General features: G+C 33.8%; 1 protein-coding gene across 1 annotated transcript in view; it reads right to left on the bottom strand.

The window, feature by feature from the left end:
- The window catches only part of LOC101670523 (eyes shut homolog), an 858,786-nt gene that overhangs the window by 5,511 nt on the left and 835,640 nt on the right, over positions 1-17,635 (bottom strand). Inside the window, 1 exon segment of the mRNA XM_045069380.1 lies at positions 1,849-2,041. Within this exon segment, the coding sequence (XP_044925315.1) occupies positions 1,849-2,041 (193 nt within the window).

Genomic DNA, 17,635 nt, shown 5'->3' with positions numbered 1-17,635 from the left:
AAAACTATAATGAGATATCACTTACATCTGTCAGATTGTTATCAAAAAGGCAACAAATAACAAGGGTCAGTGAAGGTGTGTAGAAAAAGAAAATTTTGTACACTGTTGGTAAGAATGTAAATTGGTACAGACATTATGGAAAACAATATAGAATTTCTTTTTAAAAATTAAAAATAAAATATCACACAGTCCAGCAATTTCACTTCCAGATATTTATCAGGAAAAGGTGAAAATGCCAGTTCAAAGAGATATATACACTTCTATTACACTGAAGCATTATATGCAATAGCCAAATTATGGATGCAATCTAAATGTCCATTGATAGATGAATGGATAAAGAAGATGTGATATAATATACAAAGGTATATTACTCAGCAATAAAAAGAATGAAATCTTGCAATTTGTGAAAACATAGATGAACCTAGAGGGTATTATATTCAGTGAAATAAGTCAGACAAAGACAAATGTATGATTTTATTTACATCATACAAGTGTATGGTGTACAAATCATACAAATGTATGATTTTATTTACATATGGAATCCAAAACCAAATGAACATACAAAACAGAAACATACTCATAGATACAGGGAATAAACTTGGTTACCAGAGGAAGAAGGGCTGAGTGCAGAGGGCAAAATTGATAAAGGGGATTAAGAAGTACAAACTTCCAGTTATAAAATAAAGGAGTCATGGGGATATAATATATAATATAGGCAATGTAGTCAATAATATTATAGCAACTTCGTATGATGACAGATGATAACTAGATTTGTCATGGGATTGCTTCATAATGTATAAAAATATCAAATCACAATGATATGCACCTGAAAATAATATAATTTGTATATTAACTATACTCCAATTATAAAGAAAAGCAATATATATACCCTTTATTTTATATTTATATATTTATATTTTATACTTACACATACAAGGAGGGAACATTCACAGGGAGATAAAAAGAACTAATGTATTCCAAACCAAATGACTCCTTTGAATAATAAAGCACGAAAATTTGTAACTCTGCCATTGATAGAATCAATGAATACATAACATATTGGTTTAGAAATATTAGAAGTATTATTTTACTTTCTAAATAGTGACAATATTTTTTATATTTGATAATAGTATATATAAACTTAAGTCTTTAAAAGCACAGAAATTATGAAGACAAAGAGTAGGGCAGACTACCTTTCTGCTTATGATATCCAATGGCCCTCACAAATATTTTTAACAAGAATACCTTGTTAATGGCTATAATTCTCATTCTTATTTTCCTTAGTGACACTGACTATATAAAGAGTAAATTAGGAATTTAGCATGCAGTGTACTATTTGCAATATGTCATCATTTGATTTAGTAAATTAAATAAGACATATTGAAACATATTCAACATGTCAAAATACTTCAAAATAGGAAAGAAACCTAGATTAAAAAATTTTTTCTAATAAATTGATAGGGATATGAATTTACATATAATAATTTACACAATGTTAAAAAGATACAATAAAGTAAGTAGTCAAAGTCTTTAAAAATAAATTTTACTGATAGTTAAAATAAGCTGGGACTAAGGGTCAGTTATCTACCAAGATTCACATCTCATAATAAAGATATTAATGAAGACTTGCACTGTTTCAGGGAGAGCATTTATTAGTAAGGAACATCAATATTATTAAACCAAAACTGAAAATATGAAACATAACCAATAAGAATCCTAAAACAATTTTATACGTCTGAAAAGTCATGTATCACAGAAAAAGAATGATTTGAAAGAGTCAGAAAATATGTTTCTATACACAACTATATCAAATTCAAACTTCTCCATATTTTACTTTCATCTGCTTACCTGGGTCAACTGGGTCAGTAGCCATTATGGTCCCTAGTCCTTTAGCCCTTGCTGATGGAAAGCCACTGGCTGAAGTGTCAGAAGCAGGTACTGTATATGTTTGTGTAGAAATGACATCGGTTCTTTGAGAGATGGGAGGTACACAGGTAATGCTCCCTATTCCATCACCACAAAAGAGCCCAGTGGAGCAGTTCTGCAAATGATAATTACCAAAATTAAACTCACAGTTTTTTGGTCCCTGAGAGAGAACTTTTAAATATAGTTTTGAGGTATTTCTTTTTTGAAGATTTTATTTATTTGACAGACAGAGAGAGAGATTGACAGAGAGCACAAGTGAGGGAGTGGCAGAGGGAGAAGGAGAAGCAGGATCCTTGCTGAGCAGAGAGACAGATCTGGGGCTCAATATGGGGCTTGATGTGGGGCTTGATCCCAGGACCCTGGGATCATGACCTGAGCCAAATGCAGATGCTTAACTGACTGAACTACACAGGCACCCCAGTTTTAAAGTATTTTCATAGTTATATTAGATAGCTCATATCATTTTGCTTGAAAATAACATCTCTACAGTAAATTTTATCTGTATTTAAAAATTAATTTAATCATTCAAATCAGATATGCTCAATGGAATGTATAAATTTATTCTTAATTCTTTACATTTTAAACCAATATACTACTTCATATTTCCTTCTAGGATTTTTTTTTTCCAATGAAAAATTTGTATGTACGGTGGTCAATATGGATCTAAAAGCTTCATCACAAATCATAAACTTTTCTGCTGTAATTGTCATATTTAGTTGGAAGCTAATATAAGATGCAGTGTATGCAACATATAATTTGAAAACATTTTCTTGTGATGTTTGAATCATTTTAATTTGTATTGGCTTACAGAGCAATGATCCTTGTATGATTTGTTTTATGTGTATAGCCTATTTCTGCCCTATACTTATAAGATAATGTCTACATGAAGAAATTGTTTTTAGCTCCTAGGGAATTCTGATACATACATAAGTAAGTGCAAATGTATCGGGGAGTCTCCTTTAAATGTAAAATTAAAACTTAGTTATACTATTTGTAGATTTTGAACTTAAAGAAAATACAATTCAGGTATTATTTAAAAATGATTATGCATGCCTGTTTCCTAACACTAAGGACATAGCGTCTTACTTCACGGTGTTAGTATTTGTCTAAGATTGTATCTAATTTGCACAAAATGTAAATTTTGCTTTGGATATTTAGTTATAAATTATATATTCACTTTTAACTCACACCTGAAATTATTTGTAAGGTCAGAGGATTTTTGATGTTATATAACCACTTTAAAAACTTAACATATAGAAATGAGTAAAAAGTAAAGCAAATGCAATAAAAGAAACAGCAAGAAAAGATATATTTTATTATGTCACATATTAAGGACAAAGAGATTTGTCCTTTTCTCCATACAAGGGTAAGCAGCAAGTCTTGGAAAGAATTCACAGGTTGGTGAAAATGCACACAAAACTAGAATAGTTATCAGAACACCAATGTAGAGTTTATGGTGAAAACATAGCTGTTATACATCTCACAAATATTTTCATGGTCAACATTTTCCTACTAGAAGCCATTATTAACTACTTTGAGAAATCACCACCACAGGGTTAAGGATCCTCAAATGCCTCACGATCAGCAAGTTTTTTTTCTTGTCAGCAGAGCTACACAAGAATCACAGATTTCCTTAATGTGCAGTAGATCAGGACATGTAAAATAGTGATTTAAATGCTTAATGATGTAAAGTGAAGAAACTCCATAAGAGTGATCTGGAATACTTGATATGCATTGACTAAACTATTTTTAGACAACTTTACATTGGCACTGCTAACATTTGTCTCTATGATTCTCATACATTCTCTAATATTGTCAATTTATCCTAGAGAAACTTCCACATTTTCCTTAGTTAAATCCCAAACTGCATGGTAAAGCTTATTACATGTTCACTAAACCTATTTCTTCTTCCTCTTCCTCTTCTTCCTCTTGGACTACGTTCCTTAGCCACTCTATGTGTGACTATGTGATTTACTTCTAACCAATGAGATGAGAATGGTCACAAAGTGTGCCAATTTCAGATTAATCCACAGGAGTCAAGGGGAGGAGCAAGATGGCAGAGAAGGAGGAGACCTAAATATCATTGGGTCCCAGGAGTTCAGCTAGATATCAAACCATTCTGAACAACTACAAACTCAACAGGAGATCAAAGAGAAGAAGAGCAGCAATTCTATGAACAGAAAAGAGATCACTTTCTGGAAGGTAGGACCTGCAAAGAAGTGAATCCAAGGTGATATATGAGAAGAGAGACTGTGGGGAGAGTGGGGGGGTATGGCCAGCTCCCAGCAAGCTCAATGGAATGGTATGGAATGAAATGGAATAGTAGAGCAGTGGAGCACAAAACTGGAACTTTTAGAAGTCTGCTCCACTGAGGGATGTTGCTCCAAAGGCTAAGCAGGGTGTGGAGCCCTTGCTGAGACAGTGTGGTCTCAGGAGTCATGGGCTTACAAAAAGACCAGGGGTGTCTGAATGTGGCAGAGCTCCCAAGTATAGGAGGCAGGAAGCCGGCTGCAGAGGTGGAGCTGAGGAGTGAGCTTTCAGGTCAAGTTACCTTAAACTATGATGCAAGGCACAGTTGGGAGAATCCTCTTTGATCAGGGACCCCACAAGTGGCAGATCAGGAGACCCCCTCCTTCCTCCTCTGGGAGGAGTGGCATGAGAGTGCACTGTAGGAATCTGCTGGGTTTGGAAACCAAATGGGGCTGTGTGCAAGAGGCAGAAATGCTCAATCACAGGCCAGGTGAGCACAGAGTTCAGCCAGAGACAGATAGATGGGAGGGATTGATTTCTTTTCTCTGAGGGCACACTGAGGAGTGGGGCCCTGAGCTTTCTTCTCCTCTGGGGCAGGAGATTGGGAGGCCACCATATTCATTCTCCTCCTCCAAAGCTGTACAGAAAGTGTTCAGGGAACAAGAGCTACTGAGAGCGAAACCAAGCAGACTACTTAATCTGGCCCCTGGCAAAGGCAGTGCAATTCTGGCACAGGAAAAAACACTTGAAAATCATGAAACAGGCCCTACTGAAGAAGATCAACAAGAACATCCAGCCAAGACCAAGTTCACCAATTAATGAAAACTGCAAAACTTTAGAGCTACAGGAATACAGCACATAGAATTTATGGCTCTCCACACCCTAATTCTTTAGTTTTTCAAAGTTAAATTTTTTACATTTTATTTTTTTTCTTATTCTATTTTTAAAAATTTTCCTCTTTCTTATTATAACGTTTTTAAACTATTTTATCTTATCAGTACCTTTTAAAAATCTTTTAAAATTTTCATTGTTATAGTTATATTCTATCCCTTCATTGTATTTAACCTTATATTTTGTGTACATATAGGTTTTTCTTTCTTTAAAGTTTTGGGCTACAGTTACTTCAAATAGATCAAAATATACCCTAAATCTAGCACATGGCTTTGTTCTAGTCTTCAGCCTGATCACATCCTTTCCTCTTTTTATTTTCCAAACAACCTCTTATCAGTTCCTTTTTAAGAATCTTTATAAATTTTCATCTTTACAGTCATATTCCATCCCTTCATAATGCTTATCCATATATATACATGTATATATATGGATAAGAAAAACTTTATATATATAAAGTTTTTCATATATAAAGTTTTTCTTTCTTTAAAATTTTGGGAGGCAGTTTCTTCTAATAAACCAAATCAAGTGTGTCGCTCTGTTCTATTCACCAGTGTGTGTGTGTGTGTATGTATATGAATACATATGTATACATATGTATATGTATATGAATATATGCATATATACATATATATATATAGGGAAAAAAGAAAAAAATATATATTTTTTCTTTTTTTCCCTTTTTTTTCTTTTTTTCCCTTTTCTTCTCCCCCCCAATTCAGGTCTCTTTTGATTTGGTTAGTGTATATTTTCCTGGGGTCATTGCTACTCTTTTAGTACTTTGTTCTCTCATTCATCTATTTTTATCTGGATAAAATGATGAGGTGGAAAAACTAAACTCAAAATATAAAGAATAAGAGGCAGTACTGGTGGCTAGGGATCTAATCAATATGGGCATTAGTAAGATGTCAGAACTAGAGTTCAGAATGACAATTATCAAGGTGCTCACTTAGCATGAAGAAAGCATGGAAGACACTGGAGAATCCTTTTCTGGACAAATAAAAGAACTAAAATCTAACCTAGCTGAAATAAAAAAAAAGTTGCTAATGAGGTGCAATAAAAAATGGAGGCTCTTACTGCTAGGATAAATGAGGCAAAAGAGAGAATTAGCAATACAGACGACCAAATGATGGACAATAAAGAAGCAAAGAAAAAGAGAGATATACAACTACTGAATCATGAAGGGTGAATCCAAGAGGTAAGTGACACCATAAGACAAAACAATATTAGAATAATTGGTATTCCAGAAGAAGAAGAAGAAAGAGAGAGGGGGCAAAGGTATATTGCAGCTTATTATAGCAAAGAATTTGATGAAGGGAAAAAGCATCAAAATCCAGGAGGCACAGAGAACCTCCCTCAAAACCAATAAAAATAGGTACATCTAATAGTAAAACTTACAAGTCTTACTGACAAAGAGAAAATCCTTAAAGCAGCTCAGGACAAGAGGTCTGTAACATACAATAGTAGAATAACCTCACACCAGTCAGAATGGCTAAAATTAACCAGTCAGGAAACAACAGGTGTTGGTGAAAATGCAGAGAAAGGGGAACACTCGTACATTGTGGGAATGCAAGCTGGTGCAGCCACTCTGGAAAACAGCATGGAGGTTGCTCAAAAAGTCGAAAATAGAGCTAAGCTATGACCTCGAGCCTTATATATAGGCTCTCCTACATAGGCTACCCATGAGCCTACACACACACACACACACACACACACATACACACACGCACACAGTGAAATACTGTGCAACCATCAAAAAAGAAAATCTTGCCTTTTGCAATGATGTGTATGGAACTAGAGGGTATTATGCTGAGTGAAGCAAGTCAATCAGAGAAAGAAATTATAGTATGATCTCTCTGATATGAGGAATTTGAGAGACAGGGTGGGTGTTGTGGGGGCTTAGGAGAGAAAATAATGAAACAAGATGGGACTGGGGCTGGAGACAAACCATAAGAGACTCTCAGGAAAGAAACTGAGGGTTGCTGGGGCATGGGGGTTAGCAATAAGGTGGCTGTGTTATTGACATTGGCAAGGGTATGTGCTATGGTGAGTGCTGTAAATTATGTAAGACTGATGATTCATAGATCTGTATCCCTGAAGCAAATAATACATTATACATTATATGTTTTTTAAAAAATCCACAAATGTCTGTTATGTATGAACCTCCAGCTTCTTCTATGTGGTGACTTCTGAAAACACATGATAATGATAGAGAAACCACAAACAGGAAATAGCCCAGATCCAGAGATCTCGCTCAAGGAAATATCTGAAATCAGAAACATTCACTTGGACTTCATATGAATGGAAAAGAAATTTTATCTAGAATAATGTTAGAGGTTATTGTTTACCAACCAGCATTTCCCTAAGTATATCAATTTTTCCTTCACATGGTAATTCTGATAATATTTTTTGTTATAAGAAAATTAAACCAAGCAAAATACCTCATAAATAGTTAAATATTTCTTTTCTTTTTCCAATACTACTTGATAACAGTGAAGGATATACATATTCCAAATATTTAATTTTATTTCAATAAACCTGAATTTTGTATATCTCTTTCCTAACTTCACAGTTACCCTAATTGACTTATTTCGCCAATACATCTCTCATTCACTCACCATTCACCTGTCAATATGTATTGAATACCTACTATGATACATAATGACTTGCCCACTGATGTTTATTGAAATGTAATATGTGCTAAGATGAAGATAGTCACTTTTACAAAACTTCATGACTTTAAAAACACATTTTTTTTTCTCAATCTATATTTGAGGAAAAAATGTAAATAAGATCTTTTAAATCAGATCTTTATGAGAATAGGCCATCCATTTTCCATGGACACTGTGTAGGCTCCCATGTCTTTACTTGAAAAATATTTATTGATCAGTTACTAGGTGTCTGTGATGCAATTGCTGGGAACAAAATAATCAGCAAAATAAGCAAAGTTTCTCCTATTATATAGCTTGTATTTTAAGTAAAAGAATCAGCATTAATTAATTAATACCAATTAGTAATAAGTGGCTTAAAGACAAAATTTTGTGAGATAAATAATAAGGTAAAATAGAGGAGACTCTTTTAGAGGGTGTGGCCAGGGAAGTCTTCTCTGATTAGGGGTGTGAATTAATGGGAATATCTGAGGAAAGAGCATGCAATGCACAAAGAACAGTGGTACAAGGCACTGAGACAAGAACATGCCTCATATGTTTGAAAAACAGCAAGGTAGGCAGTGTGAATAAAGATATTAATAGAAGGCCATCAGTGAATAGAAGTGAGGTCACAGGCATAGGCAGGAATGAGATCATGTAAGTTAATTTGTTTGTTGTTGGATTTGGAATTAATTCTTTGAGCAATGGGAAGCCATTGAATATTTGATATTTAGAGTAAAAAACGATATGGTTTGACTTATATTATGAAAGGATTAAGTTAATGTTATATAAATAGTAGATTCTTAAGGGAGTTTGGAGAAGAGGGAAGAATGGAAGCTGCAGTATCAGTTGGAAACCAGCAGCAGTCTAGGCAAGAAATAATATATATTGGCCTAGAGTACAAATGGCAGATATTGTAACTACAGGTTATTTTCAGGATATGTTTGGAAAGCAGAGCCTATGATATATGCTGCTAGACTAAATGTTTGGAGTGGGGAAAAATATAATCAATGATTGTTAAGTTTTTGTTTCTATCTTTGGGGTGAATAGTGGTGCCACTTATTAATTTGAAGAACACTGGTGAAGACCAGTTAGGAACCAGAGGCAGATCAAGATTTTTTAAAATGTACTTTAACCTTGATCCAGACATGGATATAGAGTAGGAAATTGAAGATATGAGTATATCCTGAGGCAGAATTACCCTGAAATCATTTCAATTAAGTAGGAAATTATGATTCAAAGGAAACTAGTATTATCTCTAAGTCATTCTCTGTAATTCTCCAGTTGTAATGCCAAAAATTGGCAGAGGCTAGATTCATATGTAGGCACTGAGGCTCCAAAGTCCATATTCAATAATCACTATGCTATGTTTTTTGCCTTTACTTACATCTTCAACATTTGCTATGAACAGTTCTGTATAGTTGATTGTTTTAGATAATAAACTGTAATAAACAATACAGTTTAATTGATAATAAACAATCAACTGTATGGTTGATTGTTTTAGATAATAAAATTAAAACATTCTTCTGCTTTACTAGCCTAGTAAACATCACTATCAATTAAATTTAATGATTGTTAACAATGTGTTAGGATCTAGGCAAAACAATGTTTATTCTTGAAATGAACTTATAACCCAATGGATTATTATTTATCTTTCTATAGACAGTAACATTTGAAGATATATTGGACTTCATCCTTATATTCTATTTGAAGTGATCAGTATGTAATGCAGCATAGAAAAAAAAATCTCAGTGGTAATAATCAGTTTCATCACATCAGTCTAATTCTGTGGTTTGATCTACTTTCCTTAGAACTAGAAGGCCAAATTTACTCTTTAAAGTTTCCTAAAATAATTGACAACTTGAATTTTTACCACTATCAAAATACACATTATTAATATATTTCATTGTTTAAATAGCACACTGTCTACATAATTTGTGGAGACCAGTGCAAATGAAAATATAGAGCCTCTTATTGAAAATGGTTAATTATTAAGTCAACAGCAGTAGGTCATTAGAGTATGTACGTGTGTATATGGGTGGGTATCTTCTAATGACAGGGTCTTGTGCAACTCCCAAGTCACATACCCATGATGTTGGCTGGCTTATAAATACTAATTTTATCAGACTATATAATAGTGGATTTTTCTACTTGTAGCTTGAGGCTCTTTGAGAATTTGCTCAGGATTGTATTTACCTTCTTAAATTGAAATAACTTTTTGATAATTGGAAGAAACATTTCAGATGACTGTTACGCTATATTCATGTCATGGTGTTCCTTATAGAATTATAAAGGAAACATATATACATTGTTATATACATTTCTTATGTGGTATAGGCTTACCTCATCAATTACAGTTCTAAGAAGCAATAAACCTTCCTGGTTTCATATAAAGTGACACTTTCGATTTATGCTAATTAGAACTGTCATGTTTCATTTGGAAAGTTTCAGTAAACTGAAGTTCTTTTCAAAGAATTTCTCCTTTCTAGCAAACTTTTGGATTATTTACATCATTTTCAATTCTATAAAATTTTTATTATATAAATTCTACTACATAAAATTCTCAGGTCTTATGTTACAAATCAATGTCCAGGCTACAAAACCAGTAACCAATAATTTATGTCTAGTTAGTATATTTCTCTCATAACTTGTGGAATAGATAAAGGGAAACAAAAAGTTCCAAGTTGTGGATTCGGTGTTGCTCTCCTGTAAAGGATACTTGGCAAATCTCTGTACATGGTTATCTAACTGGACTGAGAGATGAAATGTAAAGAAGGTGTCAACCTGAAGGTGAGAATAAACTTCAAAATAGAATAATTCACCCAAAAAATAATAAAGTAATCTATATTAATGATCAGAGATAAAATGTTAAAATTACTTTGACATAAAATATGTGATATTGAGATACTTTTATGCTATTCAATTGGATTAGATAACTATTTTATTTCTAGTTTTTCTAGAATGTCTTATATAATATTAATTTGTAGTGTCCATACCAATAATTAGAATTGTTTATTATATGACTGTATACCAACTTGACTTATATGTCTTTACCAGCATAGTAAAAATGTCTTTGACCACTCTTCCCTGAACATCTAGGGCTAGTATGATGTCTGGGACATAGTTACATGGTTGGTGGTCAGTAAACACTTGTTGGAAAAAAATAAAAAATAAAAAATAATATGCCTTTGAAAATGCATTTTATCTAGATACTTCCCCATTTTCCTTTTCCTATGAACTTGAAACTCCATCAAAGACTTTATGCTGAGTAAAATAAACCACAAAAATAAAAATATTGTATGATGCCACTTACATGACGTACCTGGAGTAGTCAAATTCAGAACAGAAAGTAATGTGGATGGTGGTTGTTAGAGGCTAGGAGAAGGGGAGAATGTGAAGCTGTGGTTTAATAGGTATAGAGTTTTAGTTTTGCAAAATGAAAAGAGTTCTGGAGACTGGTTGCACAACAATGTGAATGTACTTAACATGTCTGTACACTTAAAATGATAAAGATGGCAAATTGCATGTTATGTATATTTTTACTGCAATTAAAAATTAAAAACAACAACAACAAGTCCATCTTTCTTGAAAAACTCTCATCAGATAAGAAATCAAAATTTTGGAATAGTAGTCTGATGAAATCTCCTTTGGATTTCCAAACCCTGAAGACTAGTGTTGGTTTATGCGACCAAAACTTTACAGACTCATGAGAACTTTGTGATCTAAGAAGGATGTAACCTAAGCATTCAACTTCCAAAAGTAAAATCTCCTCATGTAGTATTCTAAATGTGATAGGGTCCCTCCAGTGATGATCATCTAAACTGCTCTGTGGAAGATGGGTCAGTAGTTAGACATGAAGAAATTAAGTCTGATCTACGCATGTCCTCTGTACAGAGCTCATCGTAATGGATGCACATAGGTAGTTCTAAAGATGACATGAATCATCCCTCTGCCTAGACTAAGTGTGGCATTAATGATAAATGGATACTTGCATTTATTCTGTATCTCAAACATCTATAGAAAATGTGGCAAGGGGCGCCTGGGTAGCTCAGTGGGTTAAAGCCTCTGCCTTTGACTCAGGTCATGATCCCAGGGTCCTATGTGGCAAGCTCTCAAGAAACATACAGTGCTAGAATGCTTTTCTTCCTGCATGATGACTTGACAAAACAATAGTAATTCCCATTCCTTCACTGTGCACTTCTTTCTCTTCTTCCTTCATTTGGGTGAAAGATGTGGCTGGATAGGCTATCTATTCCTTGAACTTGGTGCATCATGTTTTTCTATTTCTTTCTCTCTCTCTGTCTCATCATCATTATCACCTCTCTCTATCAAGTTTAAGCTAATACATCCAGAATGACTTCTGAGTACCCTTCCTGGAACTCTGGAATATGGTCCTTTTTATATTAAATTCTAGTTAATCCACAATATCATTCTGTGAAAATTTTAAATGTTCATTTCTATAGGAAGATTATAATGAGGATTTCTGTCTGGGAATAATTACAGTGTGCGGCTGAAAACTGTTCAAAATCTTTTTGAATGTGTTGGCCAGTTGTTCAAATCATTTCCTTTTCTTTCTCTCAAATAAGGTTTGTGATTAAAAACAGAATCCTAAACAATGAACGAAAGCTATGGGTCCATAGTTCCATGAGGCCTCATAAAGTCTGAAGAACACTAATATGGAATTTTCATTTAAGTAGAAACACAGTAGACCTATTTAAGATTTATGGTGTAAGATAAGAAGCACTTCTGCAATGCCTGATAATGAGGCCTCTATTTTCTTGGAGTGAAGTCTCTTCTTGCCTGGAAGATAACTCTATTTTCTCTCATTGAATTTGGCTACCATATCTTCAAGGTATTTGCATCAGTGGAATTTTCTCTGAAAATACAGGTTCACTGCTTTTCTATACAAGTCAATCTTCAGGGACAATTTCTATGAACTAATGAAAGAAGAGAAATAATGACCTGTGGACTCTACTGAATCAGACATGTTTTCTGATCTGGTAATCAGAATATTTAAGAAAGACAAGGAGAAAGCACAGCTCAGGGGAAAAGCCAAGATTAATACTAGAAACAAATGTTCAGGAGGATAATGGGGCAAGAGATTGAGGGACACTGTTTTAGAGGCAAGCCCTCAAAAATATATTTATATAATATGTGCCAGGGTTATCTTTTATTTATTATTATTGTTTTTTAAAATTTTATTTATCTATTTCAAAGAGAGAGAGCATGAGCAGGGGGAGGGAAGGGAAGAGGGAGAGAGGAAGAGAGAAGCAGACTCCCCGCGGAGCTGGGAGTCCCACACAGGGCTCCTTCCCAGAACCCTGAGATCATGACTCAGCCAAAGGCAGACACTTTACCACCCAGGCGTCCCGAGAGTTATCTTTTAAAATTAAAGTCTTACTAGAATATGCTTAGCTTAAAAAACTGACAGTGGATTACTACTTTCCTAGGAAAAATAAAAATGATTTAGCCCAGCACACACACCCACTGGCCATTTCTAAAAACATATTTTTATTTCATGTCACTTTTTTTCATTTTTTCACTTTTTTTCATTTTTTTTTAACTTTTTTCAATTATATATTATAATTACTAGTTCACATATATTGTTTTTCCTTCCTGAATTCCACTGCCACATATTCCCATCCAGAACCAGGGAAAATAGATAACCCAAATTTTTTGACTCAACTCAACATTCTCTTGGAAATTCTATGTTCCTTTAAATACATCATCTATGCTTTCATGAAATATTGTGTAGACCCTAACTGGGGCTATTATCTGTCATATTGTTGTTTGACATATTCTTCACTCCCAGTAGACTGTAGCTTTTTAAGAGCAAAAAACAGTCCTTAAGTGTGTAGCTTAGCATTAGAGATCACAGGCTAGGAAAGGAAATTCTTGTAGAGCTTGTGGTATCAATCTATGTAAGTCTATTTCATGTTGGGTTAAAAGATGTGAGTAGTAGTTCTCATAAGTTAGAGACCCCAAAACCTCTGATTTAGTCAAATTGATTAGAAATGTTGAATTGGAGTCTTGGGACAAGATGTTCACATTACTCAGTTTCCACTGAAGTTCACAGGTGACAAAAAATGCCTGTGGCCTTTAATGGGTTTGTAATTTGCAATTTGAGAATCTGTAAATTTTAATTACTAAATTAAAGGTACAATTTGATAAGTAAGCTATATATTTGAATATGAATTATATGTAAAAATTACTCAGACCAATATACCTAAATCATGTTTCTAATATATTTGTAATAAAGATATTTAAACTTTTTTCCCCTTTTTCTATACTGGTAAATGTACCTGTACATAAAAAAACATAAATTACATTGTGTGGGGGGGAGTATAGATGGATTGGATTAAAATTCTCTTTGTAATAAATTTGCTCTTAATACTTTTATAATGTTTTCACATTTTTAAAAATGAGAAAACTAGAAGTCCAATTCAATTTTTAGGAATAAAATAATTTATATAGCAATAAACATATTTTGATAGAAGGCATAGGTGGATAGAGTACCTCCAAATTCTAAGTGGATGGAGTTTTATCAACTTTCTACAATGAATAAATTCAATTACATGTCATTATTTTGATTCTAATCAAAGAGGTACTAGTGAGTTTTAGCAATACATATAGATACTGAGTTTTGAATGCAGAGGTAGTTTGAATTTTAAATTATAGGCTTGACTGTGGTACAGTTCATGTTGGAAATGCCACTAATTTAAATAAAAATAATGTGTGATTGCATTTAGCTGAGTTCGACACAACAACATTGAGAATCTATTCGTATCAGAATCATTTAATAACTATCATATTCATTACAAGTGAAAATGGTGACTGATACAACTGTATCTCTGAGATTCTAACTGCCAAAAGCATCCTCGTTGTTTCCAAATTCTCGGACTCTGAGACCACTGCCTATGAATCACCATTCCTAGAATCTGATCCCTGACTCAGAGTCCTGTAGGTACAAGTACTAGGAAAAGGGCCATCAAGACATCTCAGAAGTCAAATACGCTGGGCTAATTTACTATTTCAGGAAGAACTGATGAAACTAATAGATAACTATAGTTTACTAAGGTAAACATCCAGGATTCCCTAGTTGTCATTTGAGAGCTGGCAACCAGAAAGTTAAAACTTTGTTTCTGACCCTAAATACATGTACTGTTTAGGGCATCTTTCCCCAGTCACAGAATGTTCCACTCCTGTTCATGAGGAAAGACATTTATTTCATGGTTCATTTCCTAATGCCTGCAATGGAAATAATGTCTTCATCTTCTGAATCCATATAATTCTTATTTGTTTACACCTATGCCACTAATCTCTTTCTAATCTATGTTATAGTTGTTTCTATTCATGTTTTATCTCTTCTTGTTCAACTCCTTAAATCACATTTCAAATAGTTCTATTAATCTAAGTCCAATAATATACAAATACTAAGTGCTAAAAGAATATGTGTAATAACATAGTCTTTTAAAATACTTCAACTTCATATCCTCCCACTTGCACTCCTTGTAAAAAACTTGCAACCTTCCGTTCCTATCGTCTGTGTGGCAACTTCAATCTACACCAAATCATACTTGTCACACTTGTTGTTCAGGCTTGCTCTCCTGTTGGAACTCTTTTCTGAATCAATTTAATCAAGTGGGACTCTCTACCTTTGACATCTATAGCATCTTGTACATGTCTTTATCAAAACACATTTGTTAATAAATATCATTTGTCCATCTCTCTTTGGGCTGCTATTCTATGCCAACCGGATAGCGACAGTTGTGAGCATGACATGAGTCATCACAATATTGGTGATTTTATACTTTTCTTCATGCATATCCTTTAAAACACAAAGGTGCAATCTTCATTTTAAGGCATTAAACAGGATGGCTTCTGGACACTAGTAAGGCCATCTATTTTCTGTAACACACTAGGACAATGCATGTTCTCTCTCCCTTCAGATTGAAGTGGGTTAGGCTTACAGTTAGCATGCTTTGAAGTTTGTTTTCACATTCTGAGGATGCATACAATCGTCCCTTACTCGGAAAATGCAAGTGCAAGTGATATGAAAACAGTTACCAAACAGTTACCAAAGACAAAAAAAAAAAAAAAAAAAAAATCAAGCACTATGGTTACAAGGATACCAACAACACCTAAAATAAATCAAATGCAGCAAGCAAAAATACGCTGTGCTGAGCATTTGTGTCCCTGAGCTGCGTGGAGAGGGAAAGCAACAGGTCTTATTCTTCCCTATAGATTGACTCTTTTCTTAGTTTCATTTATTTTTAATTAAAGGGGGAAAAAAAGCTAAACCAGGTGCATTGATTATGAATTAAAGAAGACTTCTAGGCCACATGGGAAGCTGTAAAATCCTACTGTTTTCAGTGGCCGTACCAGAAAAAAGCAGGGAAACAGAAGATTGGTGTTTATCACACACACACACACACACACAAATGCAGTAGATGTGTGTTATCATATTTCCTGCTGCTGCCTAGCCTGCATTTAATTATTTATAGATTAAACTGGCAGATGTAAAATGCACAGCCCCATTTGTTATAATGTAAAAACCATGTGAAATAAGAAATTTTGGTGTAAAAATATAAAAGAACTTTTGAAGAAATTATAGGAGTTAAATTCTTTTTAGTATGGCTGTGTTTGCCAAGAGAAATTTGAGCAACAGCTCATGGTAAGAACAGCTAGAACTAGAGTGGAATGCAGAATAGAACCTTTTCTGATCTACTAGCTATACATAAATGTTTTAACCTCTTTATTTCCATATCTATAAAATAGAGATAACAATGATTCTTATGTCACAACATTTTTTAGACATTAAATGAGGCAATGCATCCAAAATACTTAGTCTGGCAACTAGTTACTGCTTCACCAATGATAACTAACTTTGATGGTATCTTATGGCCCAAATGGTATTTTACATTATTTTATTAGTATCTAAAAGATTTATATCTTTAATGGTGGATGGCACTGCATCTAATCTGTACTTCAAATTTATTCAATGTTAAACACCAAAATATTTATAGTCTTATCCGTGTTCTTGTTCATTTGATAAATATTTATTTAGAATGACTCTATGCAGTATCCATGTGGAGAAAAGAGGCAATAAGATGTGCATAGTTACTGTTCTCAGAGAGCTTTTTATTGGAGAGGAGAGAACAGAACAGGGTGGAGACAAGAGGAGGGACAGGGAAAGGAGGGGTGGAGGGAGAGTCTGTTCACACATTAAATATAGAGACACCAAACAGTTGATGAATTACAGTTTTGGCAATCGCTATGAAAACAAATTATAAAATGCTACCTAGTTGCTTATGAAAATTGGAAATGGTACAGCATTTTAGAAGACAGTGGCAGTTTCTGACATAAGTAGCCACACTTTTTCATACAACTCAGCAATTGCCCATTCCCCAGTGTTTACTAAAATGAATAAAAAAACTTATGAATGCACTAAAACCTGCGCACAGATGCATATGTCAGCTTTATTTATAATTGCCAAAACATGGAAGCAACCAAGATGTCCTTTTGCAGGAGAATAGACAAATTATGGTACATCCAGTTAATGGAATATTATTCAGAATTAAAAAGAAATGAGCTATTAAGGTATTAAAAGGCATGGAAGAAAATGTAAATGCATATTATGAAATGAAAAAAACTAATCTAAAATGGCTATTTTATTATTCTAATTCTAACTATATGACATCCTGGAAAAAGAGAAGCCAAGGAGACAATAAAAAAGATCAGTGATCACTGAGAATTAGAGGGGTGAGAGGGATGAATAAGTAAATCGCAGGATTTGGGGGGCAGTGAAAACACTTCGTATGGTACTATAATGGTGGATACATATCATTATTCATTTATCAAAACCCACAGAATGTACAACACCAAGAATTAACCCTAATGTGAACTACAGACTTTGGATAATA

The sequence above is a fragment of the Mustela putorius genome, unplaced genomic scaffold, assembly GCF_011764305.1.
Source record: "Mustela putorius furo isolate JIRA1106 unplaced genomic scaffold, ASM1176430v1.1 tig00003927_pilon_pilon_pilon, whole genome shotgun sequence".
NCBI classification, from domain to species: domain Eukaryota; kingdom Metazoa; phylum Chordata; class Mammalia; order Carnivora; family Mustelidae; genus Mustela; species Mustela putorius.
The sequence above is the reverse complement of the archived record's forward strand: the minus strand, read 5'-3'. Positions and strand labels throughout refer to the sequence as shown.